At 36.5% G+C, this 16,976-nt stretch overlaps 1 protein-coding gene across 4 annotated transcripts in view; it reads right to left on the bottom strand.

Moving 5' to 3' along the window:
• Nucleotides 1–3,860: 3,860 nt before the first annotated feature.
• LOC117341194 (beta-1,3-galactosyltransferase 5-like) overlaps nucleotides 3,861–16,976 on the bottom strand; it is a 31,626-nt gene continuing 18,510 nt past the window's right edge. For all 4 annotated transcript variants that reach the window (XM_033903051.1, XM_033903052.1, XM_033903053.1 and 1 more), the window contains exon 2: nucleotides 3,861–7,305. In XM_033903051.1, coding sequence (XP_033758942.1) covers nucleotides 5,674–7,056 — 1,383 coding nt within the window. In that variant the 5' untranslated portion in view covers nucleotides 7,057–7,305 and the 3' untranslated portion in view covers nucleotides 3,861–5,673. The remainder of the gene's footprint in view (nucleotides 7,306–16,976) is intronic.

The following is a 16,976-nucleotide window of genomic DNA, read 5'->3' as shown; positions in this document are numbered from 1 at the left end:
TCTGATATTCGTAAAAAATATTTGAAAAGTTACTACATATGTATTTTAAATTTGTTAAATTGATACAATTATTTAACGGACAAAATACCAAAGAATTAGAAAAAATGGCCAAATATATCAAAGCAGAAAATGTCAATAGAAATTCTTTAACGAAGTTACGCTCTCCGAGTATATTGTCTCTGGCACAATTTTTTTAATGTTGTCAATGCTATGTAAATTTGTAAATTGTGTATGTGTAGGATACTGATGAGTCGAAAGACTGATAAAGTTAATAAAGAACTTGAATATAGAGCTTGAATATGTCAAACATATACGAGGGTTTCAATTTCAATTTAACACATATTATTGACATGGATGGAAAGTCAATAGGATTAGACATCAGGCATAGCCTATCTAAGTCTTCTCATTAGAAACAACAGGTGGTAAGAAATACAGACAAATATAAAGTACATTGTATATGTACACATTGAGATATTGCAAATTGACTTAAGGGGAAGTAACTCCTTGAGGTTCATAGACTTTTTCAATGTTGATTAGGAGAGTAACCCTTTTGGCTAAGGGTACTTAATTTTAAATACTAGTTTATTATTTTATCAGTGAATAATAGAAAGCAAAAATATATTAATATTCATATAAGTATACTGTTAAGCATAAATATTTGGTGATATTGAATTTATCCCCCAAACAGATACAGGCCACACAGTCCATATGCATCACACACTGGCCATCCACTGATGAGGATCAAAAGCCAATTTCAGCAAATAGATATCTATTTTGAAGTAGGGTTACACCAACTCTTGCAAATAATTTGATAATTGCTTAATCCGATTGAAAGGAGTTTCTTCATTTTGATGGTTATATCATAAAAAAAACAAAAACAAAAAACAAAACAAAAAACAAAAACAAAAAAGAGATAGAGAAATAAAAGAGAGAAAAGAAAACACATTAATAACAAGTATCAAATCTGCCCCAAACCAAATCCATCCAGTAGATATTTAACAAATGTTGTAAATTTGATGTATCCATCATTTAACAAATGTGGAATAATGTGATTACCAGGTGAATAATCCAGGTATACTGTGTACTGCTATATCATTAGAGTAAGGTGCACCAGCGTTGATATATATATGCGAGGATTGATTGATAAGTTGTGAGATCATATTGAAGGATTTGAATTTTGCACGTTTCCAGTTTAATAAAAAATTAAAAAGATTTTTTTTTATATATTTATCTTATCATTATTTATTTATCATTGTCGTCGTCGCTGTGGTCATCATCGTCGTCGTCATCAGCTTCACCACCAAACACACACTAGATACTATTATTCTATTGTTTAATTTTTTCATTTCATTTTGCAAATCCAAGAGGTCTGCATCAAGACAAAACTTGAAATTTTGACTTGAGATTGTCTTTTGGTGTTGGGGCCCTGATTAATCTAAATAATTTATGCAGTGTTTATATTATATGTATTTAAAATAGTCGTGAGCGTAGAATAGGAAAATGAGATTTGTTATTAGTGTATTATTCCTCTAAATGTATGAATTGTGAAGGATGAAATCAAGAATCAGTATAGCCATCTGCAGTTTGTGGTATATACATGTATATTGTTTTAATATAAGATAATGATATATGCTTTGGAACGCACTAGCGTATTGAAAATACTTTTGATATATTTTGTAAAAAAAAAATGAAGAGAAAATAGTAATAAAAACTAGAAGAACAAAAAATGTATTTGATAAAATTAAAAGTAAATTTCTATATTTATCTATTATTGAATATATCAGTTTTATTTAAATATGCTCATAGATGGGTTAAGAAGTAAATATGTTTCTGTTTGAAAATACTTTTTTTTCTATTCTTAGTAGTTTTCTCTCCATTTCAGTTTATGTGTGCGCTCTATGCGGACAGATGACAGACGTCGCACCACGCTATGCCCATTTGCCCTTCCAGACAAATTAATATCACCACATGCAGCAATGACACAAATAAGTATTTGGTAAAAAAAATCCTACCGTTTTAGATTTAGATTATTTAAACCTTGCCGGCGATGCCATTGTCAATCCACTTGTCTACATTTTCAATATTTCTATTGATACATGTACGTTTCCAAAAGAATGGAAAAGCAGGTGATAGTTCATGCGTTAATAATTACCGACCTATCACTTTACTACCTATTGTCAGTAAGATACTGGAGCGACACATTCCTGACTCTTTTTATACTTGCCTTTCTGACAATAAGCTGCTTGGTAACAGTCAGTTTGGATTCCGCCTGATCCTTTCTACAGAGTTGGCACTTATAAATGTAGTAGAAAGATGGTTTAAAACAAAGATGAAGGTGAATTGACTGGGATACTCCTTGACCTAAGCAAGGGTTTTAATACTGTCAATCATAAAGTTTTACTCCATAAAACTTCATTTTATGGAGTCTCTTTCATTTTATGGAGTCTGTACAAAGTGCCTTAGCTTCTTTGTTTACCTCTTATCTGCAAGATAGAACCCAATGTGGTAATCTTGAAGGTAAATTTCTAAGTTTGAACCCATTACTATTAGTGTTCCCCAGGGATCAATCCTTGGGCCGTTGTTTTTCTATTCTTTACACAATGACTATACAAAACATGTCTATCATAGGTCAGTAACTTTGTACGCTGATGATACCTCCAAAGATGTAGTAGGTGATACTGTTGAAGAAGTAGAATTTTGTATTTCATAAGATCTAAGCGTAATGTAGAGTGGACGGAAAAGAACAAACCAAGTTTGAACCTTATCAGACCCAATGATGTTGATAGGGTCATCACAGAAACAAGCTAGTACTAGGGGGATCAAGATTGAAGTAAATGGCAATGCTATTGAAACTGTTCATAGTGCCAAATTTTAGGTATTTTTATTAATGAATGTTTAACTTGGAAAGACCATATCAATTTTGTAAGTAAAGGATTTCCAATAAAAATTGGTGTTTTTAAACGTGTTAGACCTTTTATATACGATATGGCAAAGAAAGTGTACAACAGCATTGTTTTACATTTTCTATTATTCTATGATGTGGAGTAAGCCATCCAACAAAATGCATTTAAGTAATATGTTCAAACTTCAAAAGAGGGTCGCGAGAGTTATCTTAAAAGTTGCGGATGTTTTTACCCCAACTTCTGAGCTTTTACTGAAGCTTAAATGGCTTCCAATACAAAGTTTTATGATTTTAGAAAATGTGTCTTACTGTACAAAGTTCTTAATGGCAAGGTTGCGCCTGTTGTCAGTCATTCATTTACCTATGTCAATCAAGTTTCCTAACGTTCCAAGTTGTATATAAGAGGTCTTTTAGCTTCTCTGCCAATATTTTATGAAACAACTTAGAAAATTGAATGCATTTTTACCAAGCAGAGTCTTTTGAGAAGTCTTACCCACAGAAACTATTTTAGATACTCCAAATGTCATGTGTTTCAACTAGTAGCTAGCTAATGTGTGAAATGTGTAACAAATCCATGATATTACTAGTTTTATTTTTATGTTTGTATCTTGTTTATTTGTCTATGTATATTTTGTGTATCAGGGCCATATATTGTAAATTAGATGTTAATTTAAATATGTCACCCTGTATAAATAAAAGATCTTATTATTATTATTACTCCTTGCTAATTAGGAAACAGTCAAAACTATCACCCCGTGGTAGAGGGAAGCCCCGGGAAACCGTTTGCATGAGGTCACTAAGCCATGAAATAATCATATATCGTTTACGCTTTAGGAAAGAAAATCTTAATCTTGTAGGTATCTTAATATAATGTTCATTATCTTTGATGTAAACTTGCATTCCTTTGTTCATAATACAATACGATATGTCTATGTATACAAAAGAACTACCAACGATGTTTAGATATCAAAAGTTTTTTATTGGTCGTCATGGTATTCAAGTATGGCATATCTATATCCAATGCATAGCATGTCAGTCACGTGATAAAATATAAATAGCATATCAGTCACGTGATAAAAAGTAAATAGCATGTCAGTTACTTGATAAAATATAAATTGCACGGTAGGCACGTGGTAAAAACATCCGAGATTCAACAGTACAGCTTGCATGATTAGGTAAGTTTTATAAAAATAATCAGGACAACTATCAATTCCTTGTTGAGCACAATCGCCATTTTGCCAGTCTCATTGTACGGTTAGACGTCATTACATGATGAGGTTGAAACAAAAAATTAGTTTCACATTAGATTTAGATTACGGAAACTTGTTACATTTTAAATAATCTAGCCATGGAGCAAAGGTATTATACCCCTTAACCATAACATATAACGAGGGTAGTAAAAACTTTCATACGTGTGGAGCACGAGTGAAAAATATCGGTATATTCTTTTCATTTAAAAGTAAAAAGAGGCAAAGCTTTGCGTAGATAATCTGTAACATATACTTCAAAAGACAGCGCTATTTTAACGGGCTAATCAACGTTAATGTTTTTTTGGTGTTACCTGGTAGGTTCAGCTTACAAAACTGATGTGAAACAAGTATTGTATATAAAAAAGGTTGTAATATACATGTATATTGCAGAAATGCAGCAAAGTAACTACTTAACCTTTTTTCCATTGGATTTCAACCAAACATCGGCAGATGTCAATGCGGTGAATAGAAAGCGTTGTTTTGATCGGTCACAAAGGGGATAACACTGTGATTATATAAGCAGTGACGATTCACTGGTAAACATGTTATAAATGTATACTTCATACCTGATGATTTAACATGAATCATTGAGTCGTGGAACAAAGACATAGATCCATTATTTTGCCGAAAGTTTTATGACTAATCATTGAACTGAAACATACACTTTTAGAATTAAGATATATTACCATATCAAATAATTTAACGATGCGATAAAGACACGCTATATTGGCAAAGTATAGATCCATGGCACAAAAACATAATTTGAGGAAAATCACTGGCGCGTAAAATAAAGACATAACTTATGGAAAAATCATTGACGCGTTAAACAAAGACATAATTTAAGGAAAATCAGTTGACAATGGGACAAAAGCATACCTTCAATGGCACAGACATATGGCAAAGACATAAATTCAGGCAAGACATTAAACCAGGGATCAAAGTCATACATTTAGGGAAACCTTGGAATAAAGACATAACTTTAGGCGGCTAGTCATTGAACCATGGAACAAATCCCAACTTCATGTAAATCAGTGAACCATGGAGCACGGTAATACCTTAAGCAAATCATTGAACCTTGGAACAAAGACATACCGTCAGGCTAGCCATTGAACCATGGAGACACGTCACAACTTCGGATAAATCATTGACGCATAAAACAAAGGCATAAATTCAGGCAAGACATTGAGCCATGGAGCATGGCCATAACTTCAGCCAAATCATTGAACCATGCAGCATGGCCATAACTTCAGCCAAATCTTTGAACCCTGCAGCATGGCCATAACTTCAGCCAAATCTTTGAACCCTGCAGCATGGCCATAACTTCAGCCAAATCTTTGAACCCTGCAGCATGGTCATAACTTCAGCCAAATCATTGAACCATGTAGCATAGTCATAACTTCAGCCAAATTATTGAACCATGTAGCATAGCCATAACTTCAGCCAAATCATTGAACCATGCAACATGGCCATAACTTCAGCCAAATCATTGAACCATGTAGCATATCCATAACTTCAGCCAAATCATTGAACCATGGAGCAAAGACACAACATAAAGAAGAATGTTATTGCAACTACGAATCCCAGTATCCTCATTCCTAGTCTGTATGGTTTACAGTTCTTGGTCCATATTGACCTCAGCAGGTCAGGTGACACTTCATGTGACGTCACCACAAAGGCACTTTTATAGTTACAGTAGTTAATTCGTACTCTGTGGTTATGGAAACCATACAGAGGCAACAACGTGTACCCTAGCTTCTTCAGGCACAACGACACGTATATATCTTCTAAGTGGAAAAATGGAACATCTTTGGAAATATTAAATACTTTTTGAACAACTTTGATACTTGTAACGTATCCAGTTCCGGAACAAAACCCCGGATAAAAGTCCTGTGGGTAACTTACATTAGATGCATACCACTTGGAATATTTATCCCGTATTGGTCTCTGGTTTGAGAGGTAACAGTTCCCGCCTACGGCTGACTGGAGACGTTCGGCGTTGGTGCGCGTGAGATTAACTAAAACAGGAACATTGACATACATGTCATCATCGGTCTTTAAAACAAACTGCGCGTGCGCACAATGCGAAGTCGCCCATTTAAATCCCATCATTGTTTTATACGTCAGATTGAAATACGAATCTGTAAAATTTTCCTGTATTAGATCCGCGTGCTGTTTGTTTTCTTCTAACACTGCCTGGTTTAAATCTGTATTGTTTGTTAATCCCAGTAAAAAGGCATACCTAACGTTGGATGTGTTATTTTTAGAATACGTTAACCATGTCTCACGAATTGCGTCACGTTGTTTTCTTCGCGCATGCGAAGTAAATATTAATATAAGAATGGTAACTTCCTGTTTTGCATTTCCGGACAAAGTTTTGCATATTTTTGCATTATTAAGTACGAAGCTGAAGTTGTGTTTAAAACAATCAGTGCAATTGTCTGGACGACAATCAATGCAGTTCTGTAGATGGACGGAATCATTTGTCTTTACCGGAACAGAAGAAATAGTCCGATTCTTTTGAAAGGATTGTTTTAATATGGTGATGATATTTGAAATCCTTGATTGCAATTCACTTACATTTTTCAAATGTCCTGTAGATTCTGTTAAGTTTTTATTTCTTGTCCGGTTTAAATTATCATGAGTCACAGCTGTTTTTGAACCGCTATTCAATTTGTCTGAGAATATATGAGAAGTAGTTTCCAAGGTCCTGTAGTTTCGAGATAGATAATATCCTCTTTGTTTCGTCAGCATGATGAAATCGAATACCACTACCAGTAAACACAGTACACCCAACAAGGACAATAACTTCTTTGTGTTCAGATTTCTAAAGATGAAAGACCAGAACATCATGGGGAGTTGAATTGTCTCTGGCCGACCATGATTTCCTGGAGTAAACATTTGCATTGTTTACATTTAACCATATCTCACATCCTTGGCTGGGTTTTTTAAGGGATCACAGTATAACTTGACTAGCTGTCGTGTTGAAATGTTTGAGAGATACCACGTAACATCTGGCGTAATGACATTAAGTAAGGATGCATTGTTTGAGCTAGTGTGACGTCATGGCAGCATCCATGTTGTATTCAGCACAATCTAGTTTTGAACAACAGAAATGACAGGAAGTCCCTCCGTAAACATCAGTTGTGGTTACCACTGAAAAATACCAAATGACAAATTGATAAATAGCTAATTAGCACCAATCCTAAATGTTTGTTCTCTAAAATATGAAGAAAAATTCTAGTTTGAAAACAATGTACTGTAGAATGTGTACCCTTAAATAATTAAATAAAGCAGTTATACATTTGTTTTTAGTTTCATTGGGGTATGAAAAAATACTTCTTACAAAACATGTTTTATGTACAATTGAACTGATCTTATAGGGGGTTCTTTTTCACAAATCAATACTCAACGTCACATTTTTCGCACCCCCCCCCCCCCCCCCCCCCATATAGTTATGAGCATTCTGCGTACAAACAACGAAAAACCTATATTAGAAAATTGTTGATTCCTACTTCGATTTTAAAATGCTAGTTATGAGCTACATAACAAGAATTAGAAATTACAAACCGTTCATAATATGCAAAAGTTATGCTTTAGAACCAAACACAGCTGCCCTACAGCGCAATATTCATGGATTACACTGACATACATGCACTGAAAACACTTAATTTTGTGACTCTTCCCCATATTTCATTATTATAGAGATTTTAGATATGTTGATTGTGTTTTCATACCAAATGGATGTACCTCTACACCACAGGGGCTTCTTGGCACGGTTTTCAAAATGATGGTTCATATATTATGTATTAAAGTGTCACTATAATACACACACATATATATATGGACCATCATTTGGAAAATAGTGCCAAGTCCCTGTGATATACATCTACATATGTAACTCCGCTGATTTGGACCAAATTTTAAGATGATATACAATAATGTAGTACGTTGTGTACGAAATAAGCTGGAGTTATCCCTCTTTGTTAACATTAAAAAGCAGTAAATCAGAATCTCTAGCTTGTAACAAGTATTTCCACTGGCTTAAAAAATCATGTGATTAGCCCATATCGTAAAAAATGCCATCGCCGTTCGTAACGCTGCTTTTAAGTGGTTGATACAGCGGTGTAGTTACTGTTAAGAGAAAATAGTCCGTCATTAAAAGTGGATTGTAGATATATTTCATAGTAGAGTTAAAACACAAGTTTTTTTAAGAGTAAATGTATTCTTTTTATGATAAATCTCCATTTCACAGAAAATATAAACATGTCAATTCTTAAAAAGTAATATAACTACATTTAAAAAAATAACACATTGTCATATTAGAAGATTATGAAATGTGCACAAACGAAACAGTTTCTGCATTTTCCCTCAATGACAGGCGCATGTAAAATACACTCTGTAAAGTTCAATATGAAAACGTATATATACTGTTTCGCTATATCATACTGCTACAGAACTAAAACACCATTGTTATCTCGTGATCACAGCAGTGTCTCCCGGACCAGGTGTGTATAGATCAGTTTAAGTGGTGTAAGATTGAAGTTGGTTTTCTGTTTTACACTGAATGATCTTGTAAGGACATCAATTTTTTTCTGTACAAAAAAAACCCAAAACAAAACAAAAACAATTCACATATCTATCATGGCATTGGTTCAAACATTGATTCTAAGATTTATTTATAACATAAATCTGTTTAAAAAGTCTCAGCCAAGATGTAGCCCACAGCTGTTGATGTAGTGACTTGACCTACACGCGCATGCATAACTAAACATTTTTATATAAATTCTGTGATATTGTTGGCGACATATGCATGATATGCGTTACAGGTATGTAAAGGGTTACCATGGAGACACCAAGATGTTAACAGCTGGACAGTCTATCTGGAAACATCTATAAATCCAATGTAATTCATCTTGGTATTATCATTCATAATAAGATTATAGAAAAAGATAGTTACAATGTAATAATGACAGAGTTTCGAGCACGTGTTGACGGACTGATTCATTCATCAAACCCTTCTATACGTGAGGACAGACTGCGTCGACATTGGTATAATTACATTTCAAATCACCTTATAGATCCTACAACGTCGGCACGTTTATCATTCAGTGCTTGTCATAAAAATGCGCCAAATGGCACCCACGGTATATAATTATAACTTACCATCTAATAACAACTTTCTACATTATCGCTTGTAAAACCTACATAGCTTATGAAACATAGAGGCGGAACAACAACATTTCTTTAGGATTTAATTATTTTTATTTACTTTAAAGTTAACAAAGAGAAACTCTACCTTGGTAAATTCTAATGATAGTGAGTTACATAATTATGGATTAGGTTGCCGTTGTATACTTTAAAATGCTACATCGCAAACACCGTACAGAGTCACAGTGCACAGCATACGTCACAACAAGAGGCCCAAGTGCCTTTACGGTCATCTAACTTTCATCAAACTTTGCAATTTTGCTTTAGATATAAAATATGATATACAAAAACTTTGAGCAATAGGTTACAACATTGACATATTAAGATATTGAAATTGTTAAACTATACTGCTTGTCTCATAAGCAGACTTGCATAGACATTTTTTGCTTTGAAATTTAAAATTACAGCAAATTTTCCTTTTGGGACCCTGTCACTCTGTCTCGAGACGTCTTCTAATTTCTATCCAATTTTCGATTTTCAATACAGTTAATTCGACCGACTACTTATAATTCAGAAGCCGTAGTTAATTTACCGCGGTGATACATAAAGCATTCCTTTCAGAGTTTCTGTTAAAATTATACACATGTCTCTATTTTCCATTTAATCCCATTTATAATACGATTGGGGTTGAAAGTTAAAAAAAAAAAAAGAACGTTTATATGATCAACAGCACAGAATTATATTAATGCTCAAACGTTTCTGGAATACATTTAGTATAACACCTCCGACCTAAGTATCAACTAGACCAAAATCAATAATTGAAAGCAAAATTACTGTCGCCCTCCTACCCATTGGATAACTGTGTTATAATAATATTATGATGATCCGTCTTGAATAATCACGTCACACGATAAAAAAGAACGGTGCGTCATAAACTTAAGAGCTTTCGGTTATGAATCGACAGTTTCAAGCTTTTCCCCGGAAATGTAAAATGAGGTGGGTTTGTACATTTCCTTTTGCGACTATAACATTGGTGTGTGTTTGATCACTTAATTTATTGGAGCTGTCTAAATCTCAGATGTACTTACATTGTCGTACGTATATACGGCACGTGAGTATAAACAAATAAAACAAATCTGAGAATAAACCATCTATATCTTGTAGACTTATATCCCACTCAACCAGATAACCTTCAAGGTCGGCGAGAAAAATTGTGTAAAGAAATGTTGATAAAATCTGAACTAGACGGAACCCAATTTAAATCATTTAGAAATCTGATTTAGTTATCGCAAATTTAACACGAGAGTACACAATAGTAAAAGTGAAAAAAAAGGAAATTAAATTGAAATGGCTATTGGATTTTAGAAGTAAATGTACATTAAGATTACGAATCACATCTGATCTGTTTTATGTAATTCCTAATGAGTAACATATATTGATTTAGTTTACATCTCTTCAGCACGGAGGTGAATTTCTGCTGATTTCTTTAGGACGTACGCAGTCTTTTTGTAAACGTCAGTTAAAACACCACAATCAAATTAAAATATCCGAGAATGTCACCATTACCTCTGGTTCTGTTCCTACTGAAACATCCATCCATCCACCCATTCATTTAGCACCAAACAAATCTGTGAACTAGTATTTTGATTTTTTGTTTTTCTCTCAATTGTGTGTGTGTGTTATTGTGGAGTTTTAATGGGCTATTCATGGAAATACAAATTTTTGAACACCAAGTCATTATTAAATCCAATAGTATTTGTCTCCCCTAAAGGGATGTGTGGGTCATGAAAGTACCTCATAACTTATATTATCCCAGAGGGGTGAATTCTGACAGATTTTATATAGATCTACATCAAATCATAACGTCACCGTTACGGATTATTTTCCATTTCGACTGTCGTTTGGTAGAGAGCCGTCTTAGAAGGTCCTGCTCCACTTACAAAAGGACCGTCACATTGCCACTTTTTGAACTAATTTACATTTTTTCTCTCTAATATCTTCATTATAAGGTAATGAAACATCTATACCTACTATTGAATGTTTATCAGTGTGATAACTTAAACATTTATATAAAATCTCCTCCGAGTATTGAATGTTTATCAGTGTGATAATTTAAACAATTATATAAAATCTCCTCCTAGTATTGAACGATCATATAATATCTATTAGCGACTAATCGATTCAAAAAATGTTCAAATCATTATGATGGTTGCGTTTATTCCTCAGTTATCAGTTTTTACTTGTTAGCCCTTAATTTGGTGTTTTGATATGGGGGACTGACTCCAAGGCTCCCAATGTCTTAAAACTCTTAATAAGATTTTACTGGATGGATAAATACTTATCTTTAAAACACACACAATAAACCACACATACAGACGTATTCTATTGTGACGCATTTTGCATTGTTAGCGGCGTGTACATACATATTGTATGTATAAACTCAAATCCGGAGTCAGTTTCCGGAGATTCTGACAAAACCGACAGTTGAATTATATCTAAAGTGCTATATTCCCGACAACGTGTTATTATGATGGAATGAAAAAAAGAGCATGCTATTTTATTTTTATACCAAACGTCAGATACTTAAATTTATCTGTTTACCATCCTCTAAAAGTTTGAGCTTCGATTTGTTTATACTCAGAATTTAAATTGAATAGTTCAAATATTTACTTTACCGTGCAATTCTACAGTTATTTGATGACAATACAAACATACATCAAGGTTTTATCTTTACTGGACGTGAGCCGACGCACTCATCTCTTTTGTAATCGGTGTTATGTATTTATAAAAACAAATCACGTCCAAAGACATTCTATCGGTTACAGCATATAAGTGATCATTATTAGGAAGTTATTGTTTTTTTTCATCTGATGGTGGTAATTAGACACACTGTATATTTATATACACTATGTGTCAGTGGTTCCTGTGTCGGTGCTCGACACGTTATTATATTAAGACTACTTTAGTATAAATAATGTACGCGTAAGTCACCTAAAGCAATTCTCTGTCAAACAAACCCTGCCACAGGTTGAAATGAAGATGAGTTCTATCTTCTACTTACGTTACAGTAACACGTGTGTATACATGTGTACTTGTCTTTTTCTTAGAAGCTTCTCGACGAGAGTAGATAGACCATTTTTATTCCTTTCCGCGAAAACTTTCACTACATTTTGTTTACAAGAGTTCTACAGGGGAGACAACACATACATTTGACATGTGATTGGAAACCCCAGGCTTTACGACAGGGTACACAACTGCTAGCATCGATAGTTTGTTTTGTACGACTTTTTCTTCTTCTTCCTTATCATTATTTTTTCTGTGACGTCATATACAATGGGACTGGCAACATTGCTAGTTTTGTGATGCCTTACTGTGAAAAGGGCCAGAAAACTCTACAGGGGTGAGGTAATTTGTTAGTGTAGGTGTATTTGGACCTTTAACGATGGAACATGCGCCAGAAAAGCTGCTTTATACACTTGCATATCTAGACTAACGAAATTGGGTCCCTGTGAGAAAAACTGCTAGTTAATGTCGGCCACTCGTTTGATTATAATACCATACATTGCATTTCATGATGGTAATTGGAATTCTAGTCATTGATGTAGTAAACAACCCATATACAAACACTGATATTTATATTGAACACATTAAAGGGGCATTCCTTTGTTTGAATAAAGTTTAGGTCGTCAAAATTAAACTTACTGGAAAATATGTATTTTTTTCCAAGTAGAAAAAGTTATAATCTTTACATCAATACGTCAGTTTTACTCTCAAGATAAACCAAAGTTCTTCGAGTATTAAGTCCTGAAAATTCTTAATTCGACCCGAATTATCACTAATTAGCGCAAAGACATACGGTATTTGTATACGATACGCCTTTTCCCTTACATTTCGACGTTAATTTCATTACACGAAAGCACAAACACTCATATACTCATCGCCGTTCGGGCTTAGATTTCATCACTAGAATGTTTATGTTTGATGTCCAAACGAAGGAAATCCCCTTCAAGTAAACTGCGTTCTTATCTTTTATTTATAGTGAAATTTTAACAAGGATCAACAGCAAGATATCATTTTGCCTGTGTTATGCTTACATGTAAAACAAAATGTCGCCGTATTTCACTGTTTTATACAGATCATGGCGGAATATCATATTTCAGCTAATGCACGTATAGAGTTATATATAGTATCAAGTGTTTCTACGAAACATAAGAGGTGTTAACAACACAATAGATAACGACTATTGTTTTAAAAACCCTCTCAGATGACAAAAGGGAAATGCAGATCACGCTTTGTCCAGTGTGTCAATTCACATCCTACTATCTTTGACATATCCAGTGTATAATAAATAAAAAAGAAATGGTATCATTTTTTTACAGTTGATTTATCGTTTCTATATCCAGGGGAAATAATCGGTCCTCTCTCCTAACACCTGACCATTCTGTCCTCTCTCCTAACACCTGACCATACTGTCCTCTCTCCTAACACCTAACCATTCTGTCCTCTCTCCTAACACCTGACAATACTGTCCTCTCTCCTAACACCTGACCATACTGTCCTCTCTCCTAACACCTGACCATACTGTCCTCTCTCCTAACACCTGACCATACTGTCCTCTCTCCTAACATCTGACCATACTGTCCTCTCTCCTAACATCTGACCATACTGTCCTCTCTCCTAACACCTGACCATACTGTCCTCTCTCCTAACACCTGACCATACTGTCCTCTCTCCTAACACCTGACCATTCTGTCCTCTCTCCTAACACCTGACCATACTGTCCTCTCTCCTAACACCTGACCATACTGTCCTCTCTCCTAACATCTGACCATACTGTCCTCTCTCCTAACACCTGACCATACTGTCCTCTCTCCTAACATCTGACCATTCTGTCCTCTCTCCTAACACCTGACCATTCTGTCCTCTCTCCTAACACCTGACCATTCTGTCCTCTCTCCTAACACCTGACCATTCTGTCCTCTCTCCTAACACCTGACCATTCTGTCCTCTCTCCTAACACCTGACAATACTGTCCTCTCTCCTAACACCTGACAATACTGTCCTCTCTCCTAACACCTGACAATACTGTCCTCTCTCCTAACATCTAACCATTCTGTCCTCTCTCCTGACACCTGACCATTCTGTCCTCTATCCTAACACCTGACCATACTGTCCTCTCTCCTAACACCTGACAATACTGTCCTCTCTCCTAACAACTGACAATACTGTCCTCTCTCCCAACACCTGACAATACTGTCCTCTCTCCTAACACCTGACAATACTGTCCTCTCTCCTAACACCTGACCATACTGTCCTTTCTCCTAACACCTGACTATTCTGTCCTCTCTCCTAACACCTGACCATACTGTCCTCTCTCCTAACACCTGACAATACTGTCCTCTCTCCTAACACCTGACAATACTGTCCTCTCTCCTAACACCTGACCATACTGTCCTCTCTCCTAACACCTGACAATACTGTCCTCTCTCCTAACATCTGACCATTCTGTCCTCTCTCCTAACACCTGACAATACTGTCCTCTCTCCTAACACCTGACCATTCTGTCCTCTCTCCTAACACCTGACCATACTGTCCTCTCTCCTAACACCTGACAATACTGTCCTCTCTCCTAACACCTGACAATACTGTCCTCTCTCCTAACATCTGACCATTCTGTCCTCTCTCCTAACACCTGACAATACTGTCCTCTCTCCTAACACCTGGCCATTCTGTCCTCTCTCTTAACACCTGACAATACTGTCCTCTCTCCTAACACCTGACAATACTGTCCTCTCTCCTAACACTTGACAATACTGTCCTCTCTCCTGACACCTGACCATTCTGTCCTCTCTCCTAACACCTGGCAATACTGTCCTCTCTCCTAACACCTGACAATACTGTCCTCTCTCCTGACACCTGACCATTCTGTCCTCTCTCCTAACACTTGACAATACTGTCCTCTCTCCTACCATCTGACAATACTGTCCTCTCTCCTAACACCTGACTATACTGTCCTCTCTCCTGACACCTGACCATTCTGTCCTCTCTCCTAACACTTGACAATACTGTCCTCTCTCCTAACATCTGACAATACTGTCCTCTCTCCTAACACCTGACCATACTGTCCTCTCTCCTAACACCTGACCATTATGTCCTCTCTCCTAACACCTGACAATACTGTCCTCTCTCCTAACACCTGACCATTCTGTCCTCTCTCCTAACACCTGACTATACTGTCCTCTCTCCTAACAACTGACCATACTATCCTCTCTCCTAACACCTGACAATACTGTCCTCTCTCCTAACACCTGACCATTCTGTCCTCTCTCCTAACACCTGACTATACTGTCCTCTCTCCTAACACCTGACCATTCTGTCCTCTCTCCTAACACCTGACCATTCTGTCCTCTCTCCTAACACATGACTATTCTGTCCTCTCTCCTAACACATGACTATTCTGTCCTCTCTCCTAACACCTGACAATACTGTCCTCTCTCCTAACACCTGACAATACTGTCCTCTCTCCTAACATCTAACCATACTGTCCTCTCTCCTAACACCTGACCATACTGTCCTCTCTCCTAACACCTGACCATACTGTCCTCTCTCCTAACACCTGACAATACTGTCCTCTCTCCTAACATCTGACCATGCTGTCCTCTCTCCTAACACCTGACCATTCTGTCCTCTCTCCTAACACATGACTATTCTGTCCTCTCTCCTAACACCTGACAATACTGTCCTCTCTCCTAACACCTGACAATACTGTCCTCTCTCCTAACACCTGACAATACTGTCCTCTCTCCTAACACCTGACCATTCTGTCCTCTCTCCTAACACCTGACAATACTGTCCTCTCTCCTAACACCTGACCATTCTGTCCTCTCTCCTAACACCTGACCATACTGTCCTCTCTCCTAACACCTGACAATACTGTCCTCTCTCCTAACACCTGACAATACTGTCCTCTCTCCTAACACCTGACCATTCTGTCCTCTCTCCTAACACCTGACCTATTCTGTCCTCTCTCCTAACACCTGACCATTCTGTCCTCTCTCCTAACATCTGACAATACTGTCCTCCCCTAACATCTAACCATTCTGTCCTCTCTCGTAACACCTGACCATTCTGTCCTCTCTCCTAACACCTGACAATACTGTCCTTTCTCCTAACACCTGACAATACTGTCCTCTCTCCTAACATCTGACCATACTGTCCTCTTTCCTAACATCTGACTATACTGTCCTCTCTCCTAACACCTGGCCATTCTGTCCTCTCTCCTAACACCTGACAATACTGTCCTCTCTCCTAACACCTGACAATACTGTCCTCTCTCCTAACACTTGACAATACTGTCCTCTCTCCTGACACCTGACCATTCTGTCCTCTCTCCTAACACCTGGCAATACTGTCCTCTCTCCTAACACCTGACAATACTGTCCTCTCTCCTGACACCTGACCATTCTGTCCTCTCTCCTAACACTTGACAATACTGTCCTCTCTCCTACCATCTGACAATACTGTCCTCTCTCCTAACACCTGACTATACTGTCCTCTCTCCTGACACCTGACCATTCTGTCCTCTCTCCTAACACTTGACAATACTGTCCTCTCTCCTAACATCTGACAATACTGTCCTCTCTCCTAACACCTGACCATACTGTCCTCTCTCCTAA

This window comes from Pecten maximus, chromosome 13, assembly GCF_902652985.1.
Source record: "Pecten maximus chromosome 13, xPecMax1.1, whole genome shotgun sequence".
Lineage (NCBI taxonomy): Eukaryota > Metazoa > Mollusca > Bivalvia > Pectinida > Pectinidae > Pecten > Pecten maximus.
Note: the sequence above shows the minus strand (reverse complement) of the source record. Positions and strands in the feature narration are given on the sequence as shown.